The sequence below is a fragment of the Salminus brasiliensis genome, chromosome 7 (assembly GCF_030463535.1).
Source record: "Salminus brasiliensis chromosome 7, fSalBra1.hap2, whole genome shotgun sequence".
NCBI classification, from domain to species: Eukaryota; Metazoa; Chordata; class Actinopteri; order Characiformes; family Bryconidae; genus Salminus; species Salminus brasiliensis.
In genome coordinates this window covers 27,681,443-27,708,505 of record NC_132884.1, presented here as the reverse complement: position 1 = coordinate 27,708,505, position 27,063 = coordinate 27,681,443, and the positions used below count along the sequence as shown (strand labels likewise).

General features: G+C 44.4%; 2 protein-coding genes across 8 annotated transcripts in view; one reads left to right on the top strand and one right to left on the bottom strand.

The window, feature by feature from the left end:
* herc2 (HECT and RLD domain containing E3 ubiquitin protein ligase 2) overlaps nt 1-27,063 on the bottom strand; it is a 63,572-nt gene that overhangs the window by 27,543 nt on the left and 8,966 nt on the right. For 2 of the 7 annotated variants that reach the window (XM_072684412.1, XM_072684419.1), the window contains exons 5-33: nt 26,532-26,754; nt 26,305-26,405; nt 23,245-23,386; nt 22,926-23,036; nt 22,290-22,461; nt 20,611-20,783; nt 20,344-20,365; nt 19,500-19,688; nt 19,168-19,319; nt 18,541-18,698; nt 18,311-18,424; nt 7,703-7,954; nt 7,408-7,601; nt 6,844-7,044; nt 6,301-6,529; nt 5,874-5,998; nt 4,726-4,904; nt 4,354-4,538; nt 3,859-4,023; nt 3,485-3,670; nt 3,175-3,345; nt 2,879-2,982; nt 2,581-2,731; nt 2,192-2,406; nt 1,853-1,985; nt 1,492-1,619; nt 1,154-1,349; nt 497-636; nt 234-410 (exon numbers count right to left, since the gene is read on the bottom strand). In XM_072684412.1, the coding sequence (XP_072540513.1) occupies nt 234-410; nt 497-636; nt 1,154-1,349; nt 1,492-1,619; nt 1,853-1,985; nt 2,192-2,406; nt 2,581-2,731; nt 2,879-2,982; nt 3,175-3,345; nt 3,485-3,670; nt 3,859-4,023; nt 4,354-4,538; nt 4,726-4,904; nt 5,874-5,998; nt 6,301-6,529; nt 6,844-7,044; nt 7,408-7,601; nt 7,703-7,954; nt 18,311-18,424; nt 18,541-18,698; nt 19,168-19,319; nt 19,500-19,688; nt 20,344-20,365; nt 20,611-20,783; nt 22,290-22,461; nt 22,926-23,036; nt 23,245-23,386; nt 26,305-26,405; nt 26,532-26,754 (4,688 nt within the window). Of the gene's footprint in view, nt 1-233; nt 411-496; nt 637-1,153; nt 1,350-1,491; nt 1,620-1,852; nt 1,986-2,191; nt 2,407-2,580; nt 2,732-2,878; nt 2,983-3,174; nt 3,346-3,484; nt 3,671-3,858; nt 4,024-4,353; nt 4,539-4,725; nt 4,905-5,873; nt 5,999-6,300; nt 6,530-6,843; nt 7,045-7,407; nt 7,602-7,702; nt 7,955-18,310; nt 18,425-18,540; nt 18,699-19,167; nt 19,320-19,499; nt 19,689-20,343; nt 20,366-20,609; nt 20,784-22,289; nt 22,462-22,925; nt 23,037-23,244; nt 23,387-26,304; nt 26,406-26,531; nt 26,755-27,063 lie in introns of all 7 variants that reach the window. The other 5 variants (XM_072684413.1, XM_072684416.1, XM_072684415.1 and 2 more) reach the window with 5 other exon arrangements.
* On the top strand, nt 9,754-26,966 carry LOC140559305 (uncharacterized). Its single transcript, XM_072682782.1, has 6 exons — nt 9,754-17,638; nt 17,831-17,940; nt 19,188-19,370; nt 22,210-22,768; nt 24,580-24,712; nt 26,548-26,966. Exon 1 carries the CDS (start codon nt 9,754-9,756, stop codon nt 11,404-11,406), a length of 1,653 nt encoding a protein of 550 aa, XP_072538883.1. The 3' UTR covers nt 11,407-17,638; nt 17,831-17,940; nt 19,188-19,370; nt 22,210-22,768; nt 24,580-24,712; nt 26,548-26,966.

Genomic DNA, 27,063 nt, shown 5'->3' with positions numbered 1-27,063 from the left:
TGTGATAGACATGAAGTGTAATCTACCCCCCCCCCCCCCCCTCACCACTCAAGCCAGACAGACACGCATAAAGAATTAATTTTTATACCAAGCTGATTTCAGAAGATTTCTTAAGATTTATACATATATTTACATTACATTTACATTTATGGCATTTATATAGATATAAGGTCTGTACATTAGGGGTAAGGGGAAGCAGTTACTTTAATAAGTAATATGGAAACTTTCTCCACCTGTTTGAGAAGGCACTTCCTCATCTTCTCCACATCGAGAGGCTCCTCTTTGAGAGCGAACTCCACTATGGTACCCATGAGGCTGGACTGGGAGCAGGAGCCCTGTACACTGTGCTTCAACCAGCGGTATTTCTGAACATTGGCCACGGTGTTCAGCAGGGGCTGCCATTTATCCTGCTAAACACAGAATAAGGAAAGTGAGCAAAAGTAAAGGATGAGGAACAGAATGCAAGTAATCAAAACCAAAGAAAAAAATTGCGCACCTTAGGTGATTTGACAGTGATCTGTTTCTTGTCCACTGGCGTGGGGCTAATGGGTGGTGGGGGTTCCTCCACATTGGTCCCTTCCCTCTCCCTCTCCTGCTTACACTCCTCCACATCAGCAGATTCTGACTTCTTAGGCACTGAAAGAGAAACGGTCACAGAAATATTCAATATAAATACAAGTTTATAAATGCAGTGATGCAATTTGAAGACTGTGATTCAACTTTGGAACTTTGACTGATTCCAAACAATAATGTTAATATTTACTAACATATGGACATGACTTTGCCCAAATCTAAAGTACTGCAATTATTAATGGAAATATCCCAAAAAAACTGTATCTGATGATAACTAGTGTGTACATAGTTTTGCTGTCATTTGTGTATTCAGTCTATTTAAAGAAATAAATAAACACATTTAATATTGTATATTAAAAAAAATAGATTTTAGATTTAGATTAAGATGAGGTTGTTACACCAGTTTAGTGTGATTATGCTTTGTTGGAAACAGTGTGAGGTCAGAGATTTAGAGCTTTAATTCTCACTAGATTAAATAGGTTTGGCAAACATGAGAGAACAAAGTTTATTTTCTGGCCTTGTTTTTTTTTTTTTTGCATTACTTCAGCTTACTGGTCATACTCGCACATATTTTGCCCACCTCTCTTTTTTCTGCATTCCCTGATCAGCTTCCGGGTGATCATTTTCCAGCGAGGCTGCGAGCTCAACAGCTTTAGCTTGCATACAATGGACAGGTCATTACTGACAGCAGGCCTCAGCTCATTGAAAAGGAATCGTAGTCTTTCGATCACAGGAGCACACACCTCCTTATAGGAGCGGCCCTGCTCCTGATGGGTCTGTCAAGGGGTAATTATAGAGGGAAAAGGTATGAGAGAGAAATGGTGATGTTAGGAATCTCAATTCTGGGAAGCATTTTGACAGAACTGAGCTTTTTGCTTGTTAGAGAGCAATCAAACTGCCCTGGAAAAAATGACTTACTTTAATTAAAGAGCACTTGGCCTGGTACACCATTCGACAAACATCAATCACAGATTTGGGGAGGGACCTCTGCTTCCCCTGGTCCACAGCCAAGGCACATTGATTGACAAGTGAGAGGGCAACGTGACCTACGTAGAAGAGGGGGAGGCAGCTGTATCAACCAGTCAATTCCCTCCCAACATAAACAGGAATGTTCACAAGATAAATAGGAGAAACACTGAAACAGCATGCAGTTTACACAACTTTTGAGAACAATGACATAAATCAGACATCATCCGTGATGATGACAGGAATATATGGGGGGGATACAATTTAAAAGTAGTATAAAACTCTGTGTGCTGAAGGGCAGTTGCTAGGTTACCAAGGTCCTGGTGTTTAAGAAGGCAGCATAGCAGCAGGCGGCCCACTTCCTCCACAGGGTGCTCTGGCGGGAAAGTGATGGGTGTGATGAGATGATACTGCTTACAGCACCGCTCGATTTGGCATAAAAAGTCCTGTAATACAAACAGTAAATGTAACATCCCTGTTACAAAGCATCAGGAAAACTATATGCAAATCACACAAAGAATTAGGATAATGCAGCATCTTTAAAGACTAAGAAGCAAAACGTCTAAGAAAAGTGAGGAAACATATAATGAGCCAGTGGTTTTGTGGGTGCGTGTGAACTGATATGTCATTGCATTTGTATGTGTTCATGTACCTTCACAGTGTGGTCCTGGGTAGTGTTATCAGCAATTGCTTGTAGAAAGGGCTGTGCATGGTCGCTGAGGGTGATCCTGCGGGAGTAGAGTTTGGCTTTGTCAGGTGTAGTGGTCCCTGGAGAGCTGCAATGGTCCTCATCTTTCTCCTCATTATAGTTATAATGAATCTGACTGGTCTGTAGACCCCCACAGAAGATTGATGACTGGAGCCACTCTAGGAGAACAAGGTAAATAAGACATTCATTTTGTTTAACATTTATATTCTAATGTAACATAACTGCTTCTTAATATCGATAGATAACTTCTAAACTTAAAAGTAGTTCTTCTCGCTAGTTGAGAGAAAGAGAAAAAAAAAAAAAAAACACAAAAGTGAGAAAAAGGCACTTACTGGAACATTCTATCTCCATGCGAGAGAGAGGTGTGCTCATAGCCAGGTAGGAGGCGTGAAGGCCAAGCAGCAGGCCCAAGTTCCTCTCAGTGTCTATCAGAGGAGAGGACAGGCTGCTCAGGTCCGGTGTGGTCACAGTCTCCTGATTGGGCTGGACAGAAAAGTTAAGGGTGGGGGAGCAAAATCACATCTCTAGTATAAACAAGATCATTCATGGAAAAGAAAGAACATAAAATGACCACACACACACACACACACACACACACACATTCACACAATGAGAACAGGAAGTACACACCTCCATATACTGTCCCACGCAAAAAGCCTGCATTGACTCCCGGGTGTCCTCAAACTGGAGAGCAGCCTCTAAAGCCACCACAGGGTCTTCTCCAGCAAACTGAGCTACAAGGAAGAAGAAAGCATGACATTTCTCATCTGAAACCAAACACACCACCCTAAATAGAAAGTCAAAAAATAAAATCTGTGTGGTTGAGATTAAGTAAATGATACCAGCATATATAGCAGCTATGAACCTGCAGACTGGCAGTGATTAGATACCGGCAGATGTCTAAACTCCCATTCATCATAACATACCGAGAATAGTGTTTCCAGTAAGAGACTGGGCCTGGAAGTCTTTGATGTCATAGACTTTCCCTTCAATGACTGTCCAAAAGCCACCATCCTTGTTGTGGTTCTCCAGGTCAGCTTTACGGATAAGTGAAACCTCTTCGTTGTTCTTCGAGCTCGGTCCATTGAAGAAAGATCCTGCAAAGACATTACAAATGAAAAATACAACCTTACCTCCAGTCTAACACTCTAACTCAGTCTAACAAATGAAAAGAAATGTGCTTGATTGAAATGACTGTTCTTAAAGAGAACAAAACTGCAGTAAACAATTACACACCCATGAGACCAGGCCAGGCCAGATCTTCACTGTCATCCCGCTCATGGCCTGGGGCGAGGTGGTTAAAGCGGTCAAGATGTTCCAGCAGGGCAGCCAGCAAAGGGATGGAACCAGTCTCCTGCATCAGGCCTGCATCTAGAGTCAGTAGTAACACGATAGAAACCACCAGCTCTGGGAGCAACACACCTGGGAGCGAAGAGGTAAGGTATACAGTTAACAAAACAAGCTTAGTAACACTACATAAACACAATATTTTAGGAAAGCTTGGAACCAGAATATGTATTATTTCAGGAATTTTAGAAAGCAGAATTAATTATTAAAAGAGATAAGTAAATGGCATTTTGAAGGAGACCAGTTACAAGACCAGTGCTTACCAGTAAGATCTCCCTCAATGACACGGGACACCTCTGCAAAGTGGCGATGACTGTTGAAAGCGATGCTGGTGGCTACAGGCAGGATGTCGCCAATGTGCGTGCAAAGCAATGCAATGTACTTCTTCAACAGAGAACCTACTCCCAGAATCTCAGGGTGAGTCAAAGCTGAAACCAAAAAAAAAATTAAATTAAATTAAAAAAAAAATAATAAAAAAAAAAAAAAAACATTACGTAACTAGGGTCAGTTTCCTGGATCCAGTTTAATTCTAGACTAAAAAGAAATTTCCAACGGTGATTCAACACTGGCAGAGAACTGCATTCCAAGACTACGCATAATCCATGTCCAGGAAACCTGCCCCCAATCATCTAGTATAGTGAAGTTTTTGATGAATCCAAAAATGATCAATAGTCATTTAAAGTCAGGAAATATGGAGGTCAGGTTTTATGCAACACTGCACTGTGTGTGTGTTTATTGGTGTCGTGCCTGGTACTCACTGTATCCACCCACTCCGACAGTGCCGTGGACTCCCACATAGAGCTTGCAGACCAGCAGTCTCTGAAAGCGCAGAAGCAGGTCCAGGGATGCAGAGCGCTCTTTACTCACCTGCTCTGCATCCTGGCAGTGAGAAATGCGCCGTGCCACATCTTTCAAGCGTGCTATAGTCTGTGATGCAATATTCCTATACAGAAAAGTGTGTGTGTCCCATTTAGAAGTCCCATTTACAGCATTAAAATGTATGTAATCATCTATCTAATAAATGTGAGAGGAAAAAAATACAAACTTTAACAGAATCACATAATGCTGCACTCTAGCATGGGCAGAAAGGAAATGTGTTAAGCTGTACAGCAGAGCAAGGTGTTTAGTACCTGAGAAGCTGTTGAACGAGCTGGACCAGTGGTAAGCTCTGCTTGCTTGCAGACTCGTAGATGCCCGTGTTTATGAGGTCTTTATCCAGAGCGGTGCGACAGCGATGCAATGTAGACGCATTGGCCTCCTGCTCATCAATCTCCTTCTCTTTTTGTGCCTCCTTCTTAGCCTCAATGTCCTAACCAACAACAACCAATACATTTTAAAAAGAGGACAAATTCTGCATTAAAGAAAACAGCAGTACTAATTTGGTCATAACTGGTACTGGTTTTAATTACTTACTTCTAAATACTGTTCGCAAACCTAACTGTAAAGGGCGCTTTCACAACTACCTTGTATGGTCTAGACCTTCAGACTTTTCGATTTGGACTGAACACTACATGGGCAAAGGTACTGGGACTTCTACTGTCCAGGGAAGGCTTTGGAGCATTGCAGAGAGGATCTGTTTGTATTCAGTGACAAGAGTGTTGGTGAAGTCAGGATGTTGGATGATCACCACCCCACCTCATGCCCAACTCCCTAGCTCATCCCAAACATACTGGATGGAGCACCATCATTCCAGAGAACACAATTCCATTGCTCTACAGCTCAATGCTGGGAGGCCTTCTACACCTCCTACCAACGCCTGGTATTAGGCAGGTGAAAAACAATGCTCATGTTTATCTGTTCCAGAGTGTCCTATTCTATTGGCAATACTTCTCTACAGGTTCTTGACAAGCTGTGTCAGCAAAGGGTGTAACCCCAAAGTAGCTGAATGAAAGTGTCCACAGACACTTGGACATGTAGTATAGTAAGTCTGGTCCAAATGGACCAAAATGTGGTGCCTGAAAAAACGTCCCAGTCTGGATCAAACTGAACCACGATTTGGTCCATTTGCAGCATGACAATATCTTTTTGGATGGTTCAAACTTTCAGACCAACTACAGGACACTGAGGCAGGCCATCATCACCCATTAAACATTAGAAGACTAGACACAGCTGGTCAATTTTTAGCAATTTTAGCTTCTCTTCCCAGCACTTATCAATATCCAAGAGTTATCAATAACCAATATGCAGGATTGCGGCTGTACTATAACAAGCAAGACAGATGTGAAGCATGCTGGGCGTGAATAAATGATTAAATGGCTGCTGAATAATGCACACTGACCTGGATCTCAGCTGTGATGGCAGCATTCAGAGCTGACTCCAGCCCCCCATCTGCCATCAGACTGCTGACCAGAAGGTCAATCATAAAGCGCCGGCCTGGACTCACACTCATCTCATTACCAGAGGCTGACATGCAAACACAAAACACAGATATAAATACAAACATTATTTACACTGTACTCTCCACCCAGACATTACCCATACTTTATCTACTACAAGGCTAATGTGGATTCAGTGTCAACACGTTCATATAAAAAAAAAAAAAAAAGGAAAACAAGCATATTTGTACAGAAGATTCCGGGACGTAAACGACTGAACATGATAGAAGAAAGGGTGGAGCAAGATGTTATCTTCAATGCAAGACATGCAAGAATGACTCTTGAGACCACAGCATGTAAAATGCCCTTTCAGCTCACAGGGAAACTGACCTGCGTTGGGCAGCAGTGAGGAGAGGGCTCTAGCTCTTTCCTCTGCAGTGGGCAGTAGAACTGACCAGCCACTCTGGAGCACAGCCTGTGCGGCTGCCTGTACGGTGTTCAGCACCCCGGCGTTGCTGGCCAGTGTCACCACCGCCTGCTTGAGGTTGTTGAGCAGACTGCTGCCCAGCCCCAGCCCGAGCTCCTCTGGGTCCACTTGGTTACTGATGGCTGCATGGAGCTGTAGGTTATAGAGAACAGAAAAGCAAACCGACATGGAGAGAAATTCAACCAAGTAGTCATTATCATAGAACCAGAACACATAATATAATATGCTTGGTGTTGATCAATAATTATTTCATGCCTTTTCTAAAGCTATATCATGTTGAATTTTAAGTAAATAATACTTTACATTGTGTCTAAATGTTGAATGGACAAACAGAAATGCTCTTGGAGTGAAGAACAACTTAGATTGCCAGATTCACAGGATGTCAAAAAGTAAAAAATGGACATACAAGGTTTGTGTGTGGCAACTCCTTAGACTGATTCACCAACCTGAAGTCTGAGTAGGTTGAGTGTGGCGACCACCATACACTCCTTCTCCTGAGGTGGAGGCCAGTCCGAGCTGCCATCCATGCCCTCGCTGACCTGCCGCAGTAGCATGTCCAGCTGCTCAAAAGTCATGGGGCACACATCCACTACAAACGGAACGCGCAGCCCCACTGACCACTCTGAGCAAGAGGACCATGCAAAACTCTGAGACAAACACATAGAAAAGGGGACTTTAACGAACACATGCCAAAACATTAACTCGCTCAATAATAATTCCTCACCAACAAGAATATTAATAAAACACCCTCAGTATGTACCCATATATTAGTAAAATTATTTAAAAGACCGTTATTATTTAAAAGATCTTTGCAGATACACTTAGAGATATTGTGCCTTTACAGATATTATGCAGGTACAGACAATGAACCCCAAAAATATTAAGATCATACAGGGGTACAACAGTTTTAGAAAACAAAGGTTTCTACACCTCACACTGACCATACAACCAATACACTAAAGACCATAAGATCAGTGGCAAAATCCTGAAGACAGGAATGTAGACAGTACCTGGCCTGGACCACAAGAGATTCCCACTATGTGTTTGGAGTTGAGGCCTGGCAAGGCCTTGGGTTGCTTCTTGTTGGAGAAAAGGGTGTCAAAGTGCTGTAGTTTATCATTGCTTCCCCAGCTGTGCACCTCTCCGTCCTCAGTGAGGGCCAGGCAGTGTGTGGAGCCCACCGCTATATCTACCACCTTTTTACCTAGAGGGAGGTTCGGAATAACCAATTGCAAAATACTTCAAAATATTGACAAAACATTTCCCCCCTTCTCTCCAAAGTAAACCTGCTGGGTAAATCCTGACCTTGTAGACTGTCCAGCAGTTTGGGGTAGCGGACGTGCTCATCAGTGCCGTGTCCAAGGCGCTGGTTGTCTCCTTTGCCCCAGGTATACACCTGCCCGTCTTTAGTGAGAGCCACAGAGAACTGGCTTCCACAGCAAACTTTCACTATGTCTAAATCTTGCAGCTTCTCTACCAGTTTAGGGCTCTTGCAGCCATCACTGCCACCCCGGCCCAGCTTTCCATAGTCCCCGTCACCCCATGACCACACCTGGCCTGAAGAGTGGGAGAGAAAGACAGGGGTAAAGTTAGTCTTTGTTCTGATTTATTTTTTAAAAATAAATAAATACATTTTAAAAAGTGGCATTAACCTGAATTGCTAATCACAACAACATTAGTTTTTGAAATGTGAAGGTCATTTGCACATTTTCATGTTCTGTGAAACAGTGTAACAATGTTCAGATGTTCTCATATGGGTTTTGTGAATTTTCCGATGAACCAATCACAATTAGAGCTGCTACTCTAAACAACTAATCGCCACCTTTAATGAATAAAATTAATAATAATATTGGTGTTATGGAAAATCATATTATAACCACATTATAATTTTATGTTGATTCATAATAGACTCATTTAAAATCCACTTTTTCATTGTAAATGAAAAAGTGCTTAGCCTTGTGATAGTGTGTGCTAACTATAATCATGTGTTGGCCTTGCAACTGCCTGCAAGGCATATGTTAAATTGCTCTTCTCTGTCCATGAAACACTGTTGTTTTTCCTAGCATAGATTACAGCTGCATTGGGAGGGCACCTGACGTATTTACAGCCTATCTCGACATGCTAGTAACCTCTCGACCCGGACAATGTGTCCTCTCAGGCGCCAGCATTCTGATCTATGGGTCACAGCGACCTGAACAATGTATGTCTTCAGACGTCAGTGTGGCACGCACACCCTCTCCTCCTCCCTTTTCTCAACTCCCTAATCTATACTATAAATATGTATGTTAACTGTTTTTTTCTCAGTCTGTATCGTGGTCACGAGCTGCGTGCAGACTCAATAAAACTTTGCTACTCAATGCATATTCTCGTCTGCCTTATCGATTCTTGACAGAATTCCACGACAAACTTGGCGTCACGAACAGGATGAGCACGGCCTTGCAGCGGAGGTAGAGCAGCTGTGCGCACACCGGGGACGCCCTCCGGAGAAACGAACCGGACCCAAACGAGGAAGACCCACAGAACAAGGGCAAGTACCGTGGGGGTGAGCGCGACTGGTCATCCCTCCACCTGCAAGTCCTGCCTCATCCAAACGAACCACTGGTGACCTGTCAGAATCTGAATTGGATCACTCAGTGAGTATAACAATATACTCCGAAATCCCTGGAGTTTTTGCCTTGGTCCTCCACCACCTTAGTGTATATTTCACGACGTACTGTGAAATAGGCGCAGTAGACTGCTGCGGTTTTGTCCTCTGGTAGTAGACGGACGTTAGTCCTCTATCATTAGACGGACGTTGGTCCTCTATCATTAGACGGACGTTGGTCCTCTATCATTAGACGGACGTTGGTCCTCTATCATTAGACGGACGTTGGTCCTCTATCATTAGACGGATGTTTGTCCTCTGTTAGTAGATGGACGGGTTTTAGTCCGCTATTATTAGACGGATGGGTTTTAGGTCCTCTATCTTTAGACGTATTGATAGTGATTAGTGACCCGGGTCCAGGTGGTGGGGACGTAGTGAGAAATTGAGGCAAAGAACTCACAGTAAAATTTTTTGGGACTAAATTGCAGAAGGTACCGTGCATTGAGAGAGCAAGATGGGATCCCGTCAAAGTAAGCAAAATCCTTTTGAATATGACCCAAAGGAGCACTCGGCTCCTTTATTTTTCCAAATGCGGAAGGATTATGGGGAAGATGTCACAAAATTTGTGCCTTATTGGATTAAATATTTTGGGTTTCCAAATACTGGATCATTAAGTGTTAAATACTTACAGAAACTTAGGATTAGATTGGGGAAGGAACCTATCCTAACTGATAAAGAAGCATTAGAATATTGGTCAAGGCACAACGGGGAAATGTTGGCTGTGTTAGATTTCTGGGTTGAAGAGGCAGAAAAACGCCAGAGACAGGCAGGGGAGGGAAAAAGGGGGACTAATGGTGTCTCTCAGTGTGTGTCTATCACAGCCGATCCTGACCTCGACGCCGCGCCGCCAGTACCCCGCCAGCAGGCCGCAGCGCCTCCGCAGCCACAACAACCTCAGCAGGCGCCAGAACAACAGCAAGCACCACCAGCCCAGCAAGGGGACCAGCCAAGAGACCAAGGCCAGCCAGCTGCGGATACACTCCCCACGTTTCCTCCCCCATACGCGCCTGACACCACCCCCACCGGATTGCAGATCGTGCTGAACGAGCAACTACGAGAGTTCGAGAGACGAGCAGCGCAATTGATAAGACAAGAAGCAGCGGCCCGGGAGAATAACAACGCTTCAGGAGGACCGTATGCTCCGCTGACCCGCGAACTCCGCCAGCTGGAGCAAGGCTTGACTCAGCGAGAGCGAGAACAGGTGGAATCAGCCTCGGGACAGACTCCAGTGAGTGGAAACACCCGTTCTCAGCGAGAGCAGAAAACGATCAAGCAAGAACCGGAACCTGCGATGCCTGCGATTCCAATTCCACGAGAAGAACACTGGCCTCCTCCTCCTCCACCACCACCCGCGCCAACCGGACACTGGCCTTCACCACCACCCCCACCAGCTGGATACGGGCCTACTCCTCCTCTTTGGCCTACTCCTGGCGCCCCACCAGCCGGACGGTATCCCATGGTGGAAGTTGCTGGGACCGAGGGAGTACTGATGGTTCACAGACACTGGACCGAATCTGACATCATCGAAGCGGCCTCCAGTCTCCCTCATCCAGCAAATGTGGGAGGGGAGCGTTTCGGCCGAGTTCTTCTGGACTTTGCGAGATCCTGCCGACCCACAGCTACGGAACTAAAGCGTTTGTTGGTGCGAAAACTGGGGTCGCACTTTTGCAAGATCGATCGGGGCTGGCCAGAGGCCGATCTGCGTCTGAGGTCTACAGAGTGGCAACCAGCGGAAGGACAGCCAGATCCGAACCGAGCATACAGAACCATGATTACGGACCTGCAGGAACGCCTTCGAACTGCTTTCCCTCCAACAATTAACACAGCACGGATTGCAGCCTGCACACAGCGAGACGGCGAACTGGTCCAGGACTACCTGGTACGCCTAACCCAAGTGCACAACGATTTTAGTGGGTTAGAGCAGCCAGAACGACGTGCAGAAGGAACGGAAGGCGTCAGCGCATGGGAATCACATTTGAGAAACAGCTTCATATTGGGGCTGCGACCAGATATAGCGGACGCAGTCCGTACATTCTGCGTGGCCTACGGTAAACAACCCCTGTCCGTCATCGAAGATCATGCACGGCACCACGAAGCAAGACTGGCCCAACAGGGGAGAAGGAAAGAACAGAAGCAAAACAACACCATGAACCAGGCAATGTTGACGATGGTCCAACAAACAACCCTGCAAGGAGGCAAAGAACGTGGACGAGGTGAAACCAGGCAAGCAAACAGGGAGGGGAACAACCCAGGCTGGGATAAGCGCTGCTACAGGTGCGGACAAGAAGGGCATTTTGCGCGGAGATGCAAGGCGAAGAAAGGGAAACGACCCCAGCTGACGCCAGAGGAGGCAGGTGAAAACTGACGGGCGGCGGAGGGGCGGGACGGCGAGGACACAGACGGAGACGCACCAAACAGGGAAGTAAAAAGTCCATACTATTCGTTAGCTCAGCAACTTAGCAAAAACCCCACAGCCTTGCCACAAATTGAAATTGTAATAAATGGGATGAAACTGAAGTTTTTGGTAGATAGTGGGGCAGCCCACTCAGTAATACAGAAAGAACAGATTGTGTGTCCACTTCAACCTGACAAAACTGTAACTATTATAGGTGTAGGGGGTAATACGGTACGGTGTCCACTCCCCTCCAATGTAGGGTAGAAACTTATGAGTTTGAACATTGTTTCATTGTTTCACCTGTCTGCCCAGTCAACCTCATGGCACGAGATTTGATGTGCAAATTAAATTGCACACTCCAGAGCACCCCAAAGGGGCTCTCTATTTCTTTCGGGGAACCTCAGATGGTTCAGTATGACCCAGGTACACCGGGGTATGCCTATGAGTGGCAGTGTTTGAGCAGCACAGGAGAAACAATGAAACACTTCCTCAGAGAGGTGAAAAGCACAGTCTCAACCCATTTGCTTTGGAAAAAGCCAGATGATTTATATTGTATGGCCCATGTTTCTGATGGACCTGATTTTGACTATGAAACTGAGTTTTCTAGAGTAGACAGAGAAATGCTGAACGTGTGTGCACTCGTGTGGAGTGATCGGTGGGCTGCTGCCCTGGTTCAGTTGTGTGAAGTACAGAGTGAGTTGTTTGACGTGTCGGATTCGACTCCTCACATTGCGTTGGGGAGGTCTGAGGACACAATGCAGTGGGAGGAGGTGGGGCCATGGGCTGCATGGCTCAGTCGACTGTCGGACTGGCAACCCACCGAAAACTCCCCACTGCTAATGCGTGGAAACCAAAGCATGCTTACGAGCTGCTGGTGAACCGAACTGTGGAGCTGCTCACAGAGAATGAGCTCTTCACCGGTGTTGCGCTCACCCCAACTGAGGAGGCGGAGCTGTCATCTGTGCCTCCCACACTCTGGGCATGTGGGAAACATGATGTGGGATTGGTTAAGAACTGTGAACCAGTCCATATTGTGCCAAAGTCAGATTACAGGCCCAAACAACATCAGATATCCTTTAAAAAAGAAGGCTTTGGAGGGCATTAGTCCCATGTTTCAGTCTTTGAAAGAAACTGGAGTAATTATTCCATGCCCCTCCTCTCCTGTGCGAACTCCAATCTTCCCAGTTAAGAAACCAGGCAGAGATGAGTGGAGATTTGTGCAGGATTTACAAGCTGTAAATGCAGCTGTACATCCACGAGCACCGGAAGTACCCAATCCATACACCATCCTCTCTCAGATACCAAGCGATCATGGGTGGTTTTCAGTAGTTGACCTGGCAAATGCTTTTTTTCAGCATACCTGTCCACCCAGACAGCCAATTCTGGTTTGCATTTTCATTCGAAGGTCAGACGTATACCTTTACAAGGCTTTGTCAAGGGTACTGTGAATCGCCCACCATTTACAACTCAGCCTTGCATCAAAGTTTGAGTTCCTTGATCCTACCTGAGCAGGTGACTCTGGTTCAGTACGCAGTTCAGTACTTCTCGTTAGCGCCCCCACGCGAAAATTTATGTCAAGCAGGCACCCTGGCACTCCTCACCCACTTAGCCAATGAGGGGCACAAGGCCAGCAAAAACAAATTGCAATATTGCAAACAGGAAGTTACATTCCTGGGTCACATACTTTCCTGAGGTACTCAGGCCTTGTCAGCTGATCGCACACAGGCCATAGTCTCTCTCCCCAAACCCAAGACAAAGAAGCAGCTGCTCTCCTTCTTGGGAATGTGTTCATACTGCAGAACATTTATCCTTTCTTATGCAGAAAAAGAGGGCCCTCTGAGAGATATTATTCCCAATAAGGGAAGCAGCAGCTCAGTCTTAAAGTGGACTCCAGAAGCAGAGCGAGCTTTTACTGAGTTGAAAAAGGCCTTACAAACAATGCCTGCTCTGGGAATCCCTGATCCAACAAAACCATTCACTCAAATGGTAGATGCTAAGGATAAATACATGACATCTGTGCTCACTCAAGCACATGGGGATAAACAACGCCCAGTGGCGTATTTCTCAGGCAAGTCAGACACTGTAGCACAGGGTTTACCAATGTGTCTCAGAGCAGTAGCTGCAGCAGAAAAGGCAATTACAGCTTCCAGGGACATTGTTGCTTATGCTCCACTGACAGTGATGGTCCCACACGCGGTTCACTGCATCCTGCAGGACCAGAAGGTGTCCCACCTATCTGCACAAAGGTGGTTGAGGTATCACACCACACTCTTAGACATGCCAAACATCACTGTAAAGCGATGCTCCACTCTCAACCCAGCCACCCTCCTCCCAACAGCTGAGGACGGGGAACCTCATGACTGCCAGGCAGTCCTACAACATACATGTAGCCCCCGCATTGACCTCAAAGAGGAACCATTACAGAATGCGGAAATGGAGCTTTTTGTGGATGGCTCTGCTCGCAGAGACAACACAGGGACTAACAGAGTAGCATACGCTGTGGTCTCAGAAACAGAAGTGCTCAAAACACAGCCACTGCCCCCCATCATACTCCGCTCAAGCTGCAGAACTTGTAGCTCTGACTGAAGCATGCAAATTAGCTGAAGGCAAAAGAGTAAACATTTTTTGCGACAGCAGGTACTCTTGGGGCATTCTGCATGATTTCGGGAATATTTGGAAGCACAGGAACTTCCTAACCAGCTCAGGGAGCAAAATCAAACACCATGCATTAGTCAAGGATCTTCTGGAAGCTGTTATGCTACCAGCTGAGGTTGCAGTAATGAAATGTGCTGCTCATACAGCAGCCCAAGATCCTGTCAGTAAAGGAAACGCATTTGCAGATGCAGTTGCCAAACACACAGCCACTACAGCCGCCGTACAAGCTTCACAGCTATCTGACACCACACAGCCTGCAAACATCACTGAAATTCAGTCCATGGCTACTGCAACAGAAATTAAGCAATGGGGAAAAGCCGGATGCAGCAAACTAAATTCTGTTTGGAAACACACACAAACAAATCGCCCCTGCTTGCCTAGAACATACATGAGGGGCCTAGTGGAAATTGTACATGGGCGTAGCCACATGTCCAAAGGGGGAATAGTTGATAGCATAACAAATGCACCAGGTATCACTACACTCACCCAAAATTTTTGTTCAAAATGTCTAGTGTGTGCACAAAACACAACTGGTCACCTCCCAGCAACTGAACCATTCCAGCACTGGCAAATCGATTTTGTAGAACTGACACCGGCTGAAGGAAAGAAATACTTGCTAAATTTCGTTTGTATGTTTAGTAAATGGACTGAATCTTTTGCAACAGGTAAACAGGACGGAGCAGCAGTCACAAAGGCGTTCCTGAGAGAAATCCTCCCAATGTGGGGGCTGCCAAGCCGAGTTTCGAGTGACAATGGGACTCCATTCGTGCACACGGGTCTCATTAATCTAACCAAGTACCTAGGCATTGACATGAGAAAACATTGCAGCTACACGCCAACCAGCGCTGGGGCTGTGGAGAGAACAAACGGCACTATTAAAAACGGCTTGGCAAAAATGACCCAACAAACAGGGCTAAATTGGGTGCAGTGCCTTCCTTTAGTTCTGTGGCAATGCAGAACGAGACCACAGGCACGGACGGGGCTCAGTGCTTTTGAAATCGTGTTTGGCCTCCCTCCAAATACTGGGATTGGACCCCCAGTCCTTGATGACGCATTGTTGACACATGACCTGATTCAATACTGTATTACTTTGTATTGTGCCCTGTCTTCTGTGTCTAAACAGGTGAAAGCAGTGCTGCCAAGCCCAGCAGAGAGTCCGCTGCATGACTTCCAACCAGGAGACTGGATCCTCGTTAAGGACCTAAGAAGGAGGAAGTGGAACTTGCCAAGGTGGACGGGCCCACATCACGTGCTACTGGTCACACACACAGCTGTGAAGATTGAAGGACGAGCAACGTGGGTGCACTACACACACTGCAAGAAGGCCCCTCCAGCGGAAGACAGCGAAACACGGCACACCCCGTCTTAGGTCAGGACCTGTGCTATAGGGCGTTTTCGGCAATGCCGGCCACTATGGGCACTTGGGGACTGTCAAGAACACCGGGGTGGGGTGTGATTGTGTTTCTGCTCATCTATTGCTCCTGGAGGGCAACGGCACAAACATATGCAACTGTCACTGTCCAATGGGAGACTGAGGGACCTGCCTCAGGCATTGGACTTGCCAAAATGGGACGCAAACACCTAATCTACACATCCAGCGGGCGAGATTACCTGTGGAAACATGCATTTGACAACCCCCTGCGTCAAATGATCACAGCACATGTGGATGAGTCACAAGTGCTAAACTGCCGCATCATAAAAGTACCCAGCCATCTTTACAGCTATACAGATCACCGGAAATATCTTTATGACCCCATTGCCCAAGCAGAGATCAAGAGTGGGGTCAACATCACACTAATAACACTACCAGAAGATGGCAATCAGCTGGGTATAAATGTGACTGGTAGTTGCCGCTAGGGAGAGTTTAATTCCATCTTCCAATGCTGCATTGAACGAGCAGGGGCTGATTATTGTGCTCCTCTCTCCCTCATCGCTCTTCCCCCTGTACCAACCGATGAACAACTGCTGAAGGAAAGACTGCTAAATGCACAGGACGCAGAGGAGGAGGAAGTAGTGGCAGAGGACTTGGAGCCAGGTTTCCAGGGCCGTAGCATGACTCAACAAGAAAGGTTAGCAATCCAATGCCACCACAACACCGCCTGCATGTCTGCGGTACTACACGCCAGGTCCACTGAACAGCCACACTGCCTGGTGTGTCAGCACATGTCAGTTCCATGGGTCGTCATGCCACTTCGCCAAACTGACCTTGTCTATCACAACATCACTCCCTCCATGTGCAATGTGATCAGCCAATCGACAACTTGCTCTTTAACTGGGACTCGTAGTGTCGGATGGTCACGATGTGACAGATACATCACTGTGACAGGTGGAGGCACCAAATGCAAGGGGAACACCACCAAATACGACTGCACAATGACTAAACCTCAGGGCATCAAAAATTTGTTTTGGATCTGTGGGAATAAGGCCTATGGACAGCTCCCCAGGAACTGGACCGGCTGCTGCTATGCTGGGGCTGTTCTTCCCAGGTCCACGGTTTTCAGCCTACACAATGCCGAACAACCTCAAGCTTCTCACACAAGGATGAAGAGGTCACTTCAACAGACACACTACGGCCAGTACCGCCTGATGGAGCCATACACCACACACACAGGTAGCATCGGATGGTCACTTCTACCCGGGATCGGAACAGCAGCGACTCTAATGAAGATCAATGGACTGGCATACGAACTCATGGTAACAGTGAATGACATCGCTGGGGCTGTAGGAGCTCTGAGACAAGAACAACAAGCCATACGAGCGGCCGTGGTACAGCATCGTATGGTGTTAGATTTACTCACAGCACACCAAGGGGGGGTCTGTAAAATGATAAATACTTCATGCTGTTTTTATCTTCCCGATTTCAGTACAAACATCACGGACTACATGAGCCACATGCGTAAAGCAGTGATTCCTCCGGACACTATGCAAGGGGGATGGGTGGGATTGGTTGTCAGCCCTATTAGGGCATGAGGTACTCAGATTGTGGTCGCTGGTAGCTCCAATTGTAATGTTGATATTGACCATTTTGATTCTAGGCCCATGTTTTTTCACCTTGGTGGGACGTTCTGTCTCAAAATCCATACAAGTACAAGCTGCAGCCCTTTTCTTAGAGGCATCTGCTTCTGAGAATGATGGCCAATTCGAGGGCCTTAGAGAAATGTTTCATAATCAAGTTTAAATGATTTATTAAGAATAAAAGGGGGAAGTGTTATGGAAAATCATATTATAACCACATTATAATTTTATGTTGATTCATAATAGACTCATTTAAAATCCACTTTTTCATTGTAATCATGCTTAGCCTTGTGATAGTGTGTGCTAACTATAATCATGTGTTGGCCTTGCAACTGCCTGCAAGGCATATGTTAAATTGCTCTTCTCTGTCCATGAAACACTGTTGTTTTTCCTAGCATAGATTACAGCTGCATTGGGAGGGCACCTGACGTATTTACAGCCTATCTCGACATGCTAGTAACCTCTCGACCCGGACAATGTGTCCTCTCAGGCGCCAGCATTCTGATCTATGGGTCACAGCGACCTGAACAATGTATGTCTTCAGACGTCAGTGTGGCACGCACACCCTCTCCTCCTCCCTTTTCTCAACTGCCTAATCTATACTATAAATATGTATGTTAACTGTTTTTTCCTCAGTCTGTATCGTGGTCACGAGCTGCGTGCAGACTCAATAAAACTTTGCTACTCAATGCATATTCTTGTCTGCCTTATCGATTCTTGACAGAATTCCACGACATTGGCAATAAATGTTGTTTCGGTGCGGAAGCAAGAATGTCATGCATGGACAAGAAAAAACATCTCCAACAGAAAACGAAACAACATTGCTTCAGCATGGTAAGTAATTGCTTCAACCATTGTAAACTTGAGTAAAGACTCAATAGCGTGTTGTCTTCTTTTTAGCTCTAGTTTGGTTTAGCAAATACAATAGATGAGTTTCAAAGGGCACTTCGGACAATAAACTTTTTGAATATTTGGTTACTAACAGACTATTAATGGTGCCTTTTACCAATTAAATCCCAATGAATCAATCAATCAATCATAAAAAGAGTCATTACTGATAGTTCTACTCACAATAGTGTAACAATAAAACTGATAAATGCTAGTTCTCATAAATTAACCCCTGGTAATCCACTTTCTCAATATGTTGCTACAGTATAATCAGAGAACATTATAGTTTTTTAACATCTAATTGAACTGCTCATACCATTCTCTGTGACTGCAAGTGTCTGTGCATCGCCACTGCCACATGCCACATCTATCACCTTCATCCCTTTCAGAGCAGTCACCAGCATGGGTGTGGTCTGATCCTCACTAGAGCCTGTACAGTAATAGGAATTTCCAGTTACCAACAAAGGCACGAAACATCACAGAAAACATGGTGTAAAATACGCCATTATGGAGCATTTGCTATAGTTGCAAGTAGACGAGCGTTACCATGGCCCAGCCTGCCGTAGTTGCCTCGGCCCCATGTGTACAGTTCCCCATCTGCTGTGATGGCAGCGCTGTAGGTGCTGCCACAGGCTACGTGCACCACATGCTTCCCAACCTGCTTCCCAGAGAATGCAGCAATCATGGTAGGCTCTTCCAAGTACCTGCAAAATAAGAGGTGGTACTGTGCTTACCAATCCATTAGAGAATATTATATAGTGTTTTTTTTTAAAAACACTATATAATGTTTGATTAATTGTAAGAAAAATCTGTGCAATTAGTAATCAGCAACTATACTGTAGCAAAAGCTTCATTATAATTTGGCATCTAGCAAATGTTTATTGCTTTAGAGATTGCAACTTTTGTGATTTTTAAACAGTGGGGCTAGGACAATAAATCTCAGTAAATCTGCATAATTAAACTAGAAGCTACAGAGCACTTGTATTACAGCTGCATAAAGAGAACAATTACAGGCTTCTCAAGAGACTAATATATCTTGAGTCTAGACAAATGAAAGAAATACAGCTGTAAATAATCTCTAATCCCATGTAAAGTTTATTCTGGAGCTCAGAATGATCAGAATATCACAGGATGGGATTATTCTGTTAGTCAAGACGTTAAAGGGGCTCTTACGTGGTGTCTCCATGTCCCAGGCGGCCTCCATCCCCACAGCCCCAGGAGAAAACCTCTCCGTTGGCTGAGAGAGCCAAGTAATGCTGGCCTTCTGGGTGAGCTGCCAGCTTCACTATCTTCCTGGATGACAGCCCATGGACTAACATAGGGGACTAAAAGACAGACAACGGGTTCAATTACCAGTCCCACAGAACTCATTTCAGGTATGCAAGATAAAAAAAAACTGGTATAAACCACAGGCTATATTAATTTAAAAATATTATTTTTAAGAAATACAAAATACTATGATTAAAAATAATAATAAAAACACTACAGCGGAAAGGAGCACTCACCAGGGTGGTACTTTTATAGTTCTGGGTGTGGACAGCACCAGAGATGGACAGGACGAGAAAACCTTTCTCTGAGCACACAATTTGGGTTACACCCACACTGGACAGAGCCTTGCACTGGATTGGTCCATTGACGTTAGCATAAACCTTCCAACCCAGCAGACCCCAGCCAATCACCTCCTGCAATGTACCCTAAGACAAGACCATAACAATTATCAGCACTGTGATCAGGCTGAAATCTGAGATTTAGAGATTTTGCAGGATTTATACACATGTATTATACATTTTCCCCTACACCCCACAGGCCATCATACAGCTGCGCTGCAGCTGGAACTAGAACTTGCATTTCAGTATTGGGGTGAAACCAGCAGAAAACAATGTAATGGATATTGGAGGGGGACAATGCCACTGAGCCACTCCAGTAATTAAAACTAGCTGGAAATAGCCCAAACAACAGGCTACGTTTAATTTAAAATTAAATACAGCTTATTTTAAATAAATTAAAAAAAAATCTTATGCCATGCCCAGCAGAGATCCCTCCTAAGTACTGTTAGCATTGCTGTGTCTGCAGCAATGTCTATTTCTCTACCAGTACAAAAATGTTTTAGTTCTTGGAATCTAAGAACAGTAGTTTGGTCAGTAATCCAGAACGAATATTAATAAGATTCCCTTTGCTATGCACCGGAGTCACACCCACACATCGGTAACTGCATTTAAATAATGGACATTTAAGGGCTGCCTGAGAGAAACTCTGCTTTGGTGCACAGAATGTCTTTAATCTTTTATACGAGAATGACACACTAGGACAACTCACTGCAGGGAAGAATACATTAACAAGCCCAATTACCTGTACAGGGCCATGGTCCTCCAACAGGGCAGGCATAGAGAGAACACAATTAGTCATGCAAGAGCATTTAAGTTACAAATATTCAGAAAGCCCATCACTGAGGTTAAAAAGTCAACAGGGAAAGCTTAAAAATGTGGAATATTGCATAAACGAATATTTGCATTCTGATCTTTCTCTAACCTCTGTAACTTTAGACTGATAAGCTTCCTAGTAAAAAGCTTAACATAAAACACAAAAAGCATTAAGAAGCATGGAAGGTGCAGTACCTTGCTCGAGGTGGGTGAGCTGCATTGGGGAGGGCTACAAGGGACGGCCAGGCGATCCAGGTGAGCCATGATGACCACAGCGGTCTGACGCAGATCAATTGCCAGGTCATTGTCTTGGGGCAAGGTCAGGTAGCGCAGGAAACTCTCATTTGGGCTCAGTGGTGCAGACAGAATCTGAGTGAACGAACAGCTAGTTGGTTACTTTTATAAAACCACCACAGTAAGGGTCACTCATGTAAAGCCAGGCATGTCATAACTTTTGCTTGGACGAACATTGTCCCAGAAATAAACTCTGATAAATGATACTATCACCACTTCAATTTTATGCCACTGATGTAATGAGGATATAACTGGGTAATAATGCAATTACACCTTTTTAATACGCAATTACCTTTTAATCCACAATAGTTTAGGAGCTGTAGTTTCTGGCAAATACCGGTCAAAGGTTTGCAGCATATTTTACATTGCTGCTTTTTGTTTAATTGCAGCATTTCTTTGGTTATATACTAGCTGCGTTCCAAAGCCCAGACTGTTGCCTTGATAGGGTGGGTTCTTTGGTAGGACTGTCCTATAAAAACTCCCTCTTAGGTGCCTATTGGTCACACAAATGGAATAGTCTACGCAAGCTGTTTGGTGACATCAATGGAGAGGTCCCACCTTTTAAAATTGTGGTACAAAACTTCTGTGCTTTTTCATTTCTTCACAAAAATGAATTAGGACTTTAAAAAATAACTGCTAATTTTTGGTTGCTATTTTCTTTCCCCTCTGAATCTCCACATTGTCTGTGCACAGAGAACTGTGGGTAACTGGGACAAGGAGGATATATCAATTGTGTCCTCCAAATCGCTCCAATTGTAGAAAACGCAGCCTATCTCGGCTTTGGAACACAGCTGCCATCACAGAGAATGCATTTTAATAAGTTGTTGCTACAGTTTTAAAACAAGTTGATGTGTTGTCTTGTCCAAGTTAATGAGCTCTCCTTACTCATTTGACTTAAAGCCACAATCTTCCAACACCAAAGCTGTGGAATTTTGACTTATGTGCCCCCCCGTGCAGTCTGCTCTGTGTGCATGGAAAAGTGGTTATTGATGCATAGTCATTGTGTACTGCACTCTTTAGCTCTGCCTCAAAACGAGAGTAGGTTATGTAGAGCACTACGTCACTGTTACTCTTTTACTGACCTTTTCTTTTTATTATTTGTTTATTTTTAATTTCCACAACCTGGTTTGTTTGTTCCTCTAACCAAACGTCTCATTCTGAAAAGGTTTGGACCTTCCTCTTTAAATACATATATAACTTTGCATGCATTCATGAGTTCCTGCTGGTGTGGGTTATTTCCTTTCAATAATGCATACAAAAGCTACGTATACACTGCAGGCCACTTTTTTTTGTTTGTTTCTATAATGTTTAGGGGAGCCATACAGAAATAGCTGGAGGGCAGGCAGTCCATGCCCACACTAGTGCATGAAAATGAAATATGCTTTGGTTTCCTTTCTGTAGCTGGCGAATACTAAAGAAAGCCAGACAGTATTTCTACTAAAAAGAGAATATTAAAAAAAGGGTTTTAAACAATCCACCCTAAAGCAATTTCTTTTTTCAGTTTCTCCCACCACCAGATATGTCAATAGAAGATGGTTTTCTGTAGTCCGCCCAAGGTGTCCTCTTAAGAAGCACGCTCACCTCAACCTCCTCCTCTTGGATGGGCTCTTCCTTGCTGCTGTGGATGCTTTGGAAGCGCTGCAGAAGTGGCAGTAAGGGAGCGCTGGTGCCCTGGCTGGAACGCTCATTATCCATCTCTCTGGTTCCACTGTCCCACAGCCTCAACAGCAGCAGCACTGCTGACAGCAGCTGACTAGAGGCCACAGGAGACCGAAGGAGGATTGCTTATTATTCAGTGTATAATCTTAAAGCTTGTTAGTCAGACACTACTATAAAATACTTTGTAGCTACTATGATAGTAATACGCAAGACGTTATTAAAAGAATAAAGAACAGAAGTGCAAGACCATGTTTGGAAGCCAAGAGTTTAAGCATTCGCCCAGAAAAATTGTCTGGATTTGGTGTATATTCCTTCTGTATGCTGCAAGTCTGATAGTGTTGTGCACTGTTCTGCAAGTACTGCTTGTACACAACAGATGATAATTCAGGCACCTTAGGCAGGTAAGAATACAACTGTACATTGTCCTGTTTTCTATACACACACACACACACACACACACACACACACACACACACACACACACACACACACACACACACACACACACAAGCCAATAAACCCTGAAGGAATTTATGGAAGTAAGTAAGGTGTGTGTACCTGAGTGTCCCTCTCTGAACAGCAAGCTCCAGTAGAATTGCAAGGGCTAGGTGCTGGTCCTGCAGTGGAATGCTGCTTGGGGCTTTGCCACTGCCACCTCCATGTACATCACTGCTCAAAACACAGAGCAAAACTCCAGCAAATCACAACAACATTCTGATGACTGAAAAAGAAAATAAGCACTAAACAAATGTTAATACAGTAAATAGATACTGGCAAAATCAGGACTAAGCGAACACTATTTCAGCCAAAACAAGGTCATAAACAGTTCCTGACAGTTTCATCACATTTATTGTTTGTAACTGGAGAATAAACCAACCTGAGGAATTTCGTAGCTCTCTCAACAACCTCTAGCCAGACAGATGACACAGTACCCTCGTCAAAAAGAGTGGCCTCTGGAAGAGCCCGCAGGGCATCTAGAGACTCTTGCAGCAGCTCACTGCACAGGTCTGCATCATCACCTACAGCACATAATAGTGTAGGTTTAGACGTAGCAGTTGTGATATGGCAAACTGAGTTTATACAAACCAGACATCCGTTCAAGCATTTAAGCACTGGTTCTAGCAGTTGGATAGACATGCAGAGACCAGTTTTACTTGCTAGTGATAAATTAGAAAACTAATTATTACTGGAATTAGAGCTGATCCACACAACCAGCAATTTGGTGTGCATGCCTGCACATGCAGTTACTAGTGATGTCCATATCTGTTCGTCCCTCACTCTTGTTGAAAAGGCTAGCACAGTGGATAACATCACAAATCTTCATGCACACTGGAATGCCACAGCTAAACCAGGAGCGGTCCTTGGACGAATGTCAGACATTATAAAAACCTTTTATTTCAAGCTACTCAAGACAAATGAATCTGCTAAACATTATGTGTTAATGCCCAAAGTACCCAGACACCTGTCGGAATTAGGGACCTGAAGCCGCTTTAAGGTTCAGCTATCGCTAGCATGGACACTGGCACTGTGCACAAACAGTTTGTATAATCTCCATAGAAATGCAGTAGTAATAGAATGAGACGGTCTGGAGCAGCTGCACATGAGCCTAAGGTCACCATGGCCAATGCCAAGCCTTGGCTAGAGGGGTACAAATCCCCCTGTGTAGGCTGTGGAGCAGTAGAATTGCATTCTCAGAAGTGATGGAACAAAATCAAATAGCCTTGGGATTAGCTGGTGTGGCCTTTGTGCTTCAGAACTTATGATCCAACATCAGTTGTCGGACCTCAGTAATGCTATTGTGGCTAAATGCAATCATATCCTCACAATAAATGTTCCAATATAGATTGCAAAGCCTTCTGAAAAGTGTAAGGGCTGTTACTGTAGAAAATAGGAATACAGAGGTGTCTACAACAGTGTGTTATAGCAATGTACCAACAATCAAATGGTCCATATTTTGATTTTAACTAAATGCACAGTTATGAACTGCAGTATTAGCAAAAACAAGGTGCAATCACATTGTTACTAGTTAAGGGTTTAAGAAAATATATTTTAATAAAAGTATTGCTATGTTTTTTATTACTGTATCAATTTTAATTAATAATTTACAAACAGAAACTGGTGGCAGAAAGTAGTTAATTTTGTGTTGTATGTTCAGATAATTAGTTTTTACTGAGATCTTATGCATACGGTGTTGTGTTTTTTTATACTACAGTTTTCCTAAACTCCACTCCACTACTGGCTACAAAATGCCATATCGGTGCATCCCCACCCTCAGCACAGGAATTTCTTCATCCTCCATAAAAGCACATCATTGCCAACATGTTTCATCACTCCCTTGGCTAAAGGTGAATTCTGCCTTACCCTCTCCTCTAACCTTTCTAATTTCCTGTCTCTTTCTAGCTCCCCCCCTAAATCCATCTCTTTTCCCATCTCATCCTGAAGCACTCTCTCAGAACTACAGCACTTCTGATCAAATCTCTTCAGACAGGCTCTCTGTGTGTAGCTCAGGTTACAGAGCAGCTCTCCATTCAGAGCTAGAGCAGCTGGCCTCACCCATTCCCAGTGGACAACAACAGATTGTGCAATTCTGCTTTCAACAAACCATCAGCCCACTGGATCACATCACTCCCCTAATCTACAGCTGATTATAAGACTTCAAGAAAAAGACGGAAAAAGCATGTTTTTTTCCTGTTGTAAATCTGCAGCAAGATTAAAACACTTTCAGCCAAGGAATTTCCTTATTGATAATTTTTCTATTGACAAAGTATTTTGTGTAGAGGCACAGACAGACAGAAGAATTCAGAACATGTTTTCATAGTCCAGAAATTTCCAATTGAAAAGTCTCGCAAGAACAAGAGTCCATTTCAGTTCTAATTTACGTATCCAGAGTCAATGCTAGAGTCAATGCTAGAGTCAATAAAAGTCATCAGGTGTTTTCCACTGGCACTTCTGAGAATTTAATTGCATGGCTGCCATGAATACTGTACTTTTAATACAGAGACACAGGCCCAGTTTGACTGCACAGCCTTTGAATTGGGCTGTGTCAGGCACACTTATCCCATAACTACGGGAGGATTACACTGCAAAGGCCCGGTTATATAATGCACAAAAACTCAAAGCCGCTTTGTCTTTTATATCACAGGAAAGGGGTTATGAACAGTGCCTGGCATTATCAATGACTAACAAAAATTTGAACATAAATTACTAAATTGCACAAAGGGCACAAGCAGACACATAATGCTTTCAAAGCACTAGGTTTTTGAGAAAGAGCATCCCAAACCAATGGTCGATACCTTCTAAATTCCACTACACCGCATAACTAACAAGGAATTCTGCTTCAGTGTGATAAAACCAGTCATCTTACAATTCTTGCACCTTCATTACAGTGAAGCAAATCTATTATCTTGTTACCTCTTGACTGTTCTGTGTCACTAAAACGGAAGTAAATATAGCCATATAGATTCTGTGCTCTGATGAAAGGACATTTGAAACCAGTCTCCAACCAATGTAATAATCTCAACACTGATTTCAGTCTGAAATGGATGGATGCAGCAGTGGCACATGCGAGCATGGCATGATGCAGTGAAACACTGGTCTGTAAGCTTCAAAGCTTACCACAATTCCAATTCAAGGTCACAAGGTAACAAGGTAACAACAAGTGCGATTCTGAAGGCCTGTTTCTTTGGCTGCATGGTACTGTTTTTCATTTAGACACAACCTCAGAATGAAGAAGGTAGTATTGATGGAAGACCAAAGCTGAATGTTTGTTTGTTTGTTGATCAGCAGAGACCCTCATATAATCTGGCATGTAGCTCAGCCTGCCACAGAATGCGGCCAAGATTTCAATGACATCTTCTCTACAGTGTGGCATGGAAATAAACCTAGTAGACCTGCTACTGCACAGTAGGGCCTTTAAAAATGGAGGGCTGTGACTTACCAGACCTCCAGGCCCTACGGAGAAAAGCAAAGGCAAACGAAAGAGCAGCCCTTGACCCGACTCGAGCCAAGCCCTCCACTCCTTTACTGACAGGACGAGTGCTGTAGGAACAGAAACACACGATACAGTAAACTTCAATAGACACAGCAATGCTAAGCAACACTTTTATCCAAGCCTAAAACCATAAATTAAGAGGCATTTCATTGGTTAACATCCTTTTCTCACACCTTTTGTTATCCACAGTGGGCAGTGGGGGGCTGGGCGGACTCTTCCACCGAACTTTGTACTTCTCCTCCATCATGCTGTGAGTGAGGGAGATGAGGTAGCGCTCCAGGATGAGCAGCCGCTGGCTCAGACGTCGTGCGGACAGAGTGCTTTTAGCTGTCTGTGCAGCCAGTTTCTGCTGGTCATCCACCAAGACGGCAAGGCAGTCCTTCAGCTCCACCTCGTCTGAGGAGATGAGGACGAGACAGTTCATTACATAATGGCAGCATTACAAATCTCAGCATCTAAACTGCAGCCACTTCAATGCACTTGAATGCACTGTGAACACTGAATGAAAACTAATGGAACAAGGATGGTGTTAGATTTTGATGTTGAGTGGAGCAATAAGGAACAGAGTAAACAATAACAACAACAGATAACGGGCATAATCGATTCTTAGGTAAAGAAATGCATCAAAAATATCTACATATATAATATATATGTAAAATATACATATACTAAACATATAATGTATGACACAGAGTTTAAGAGGCA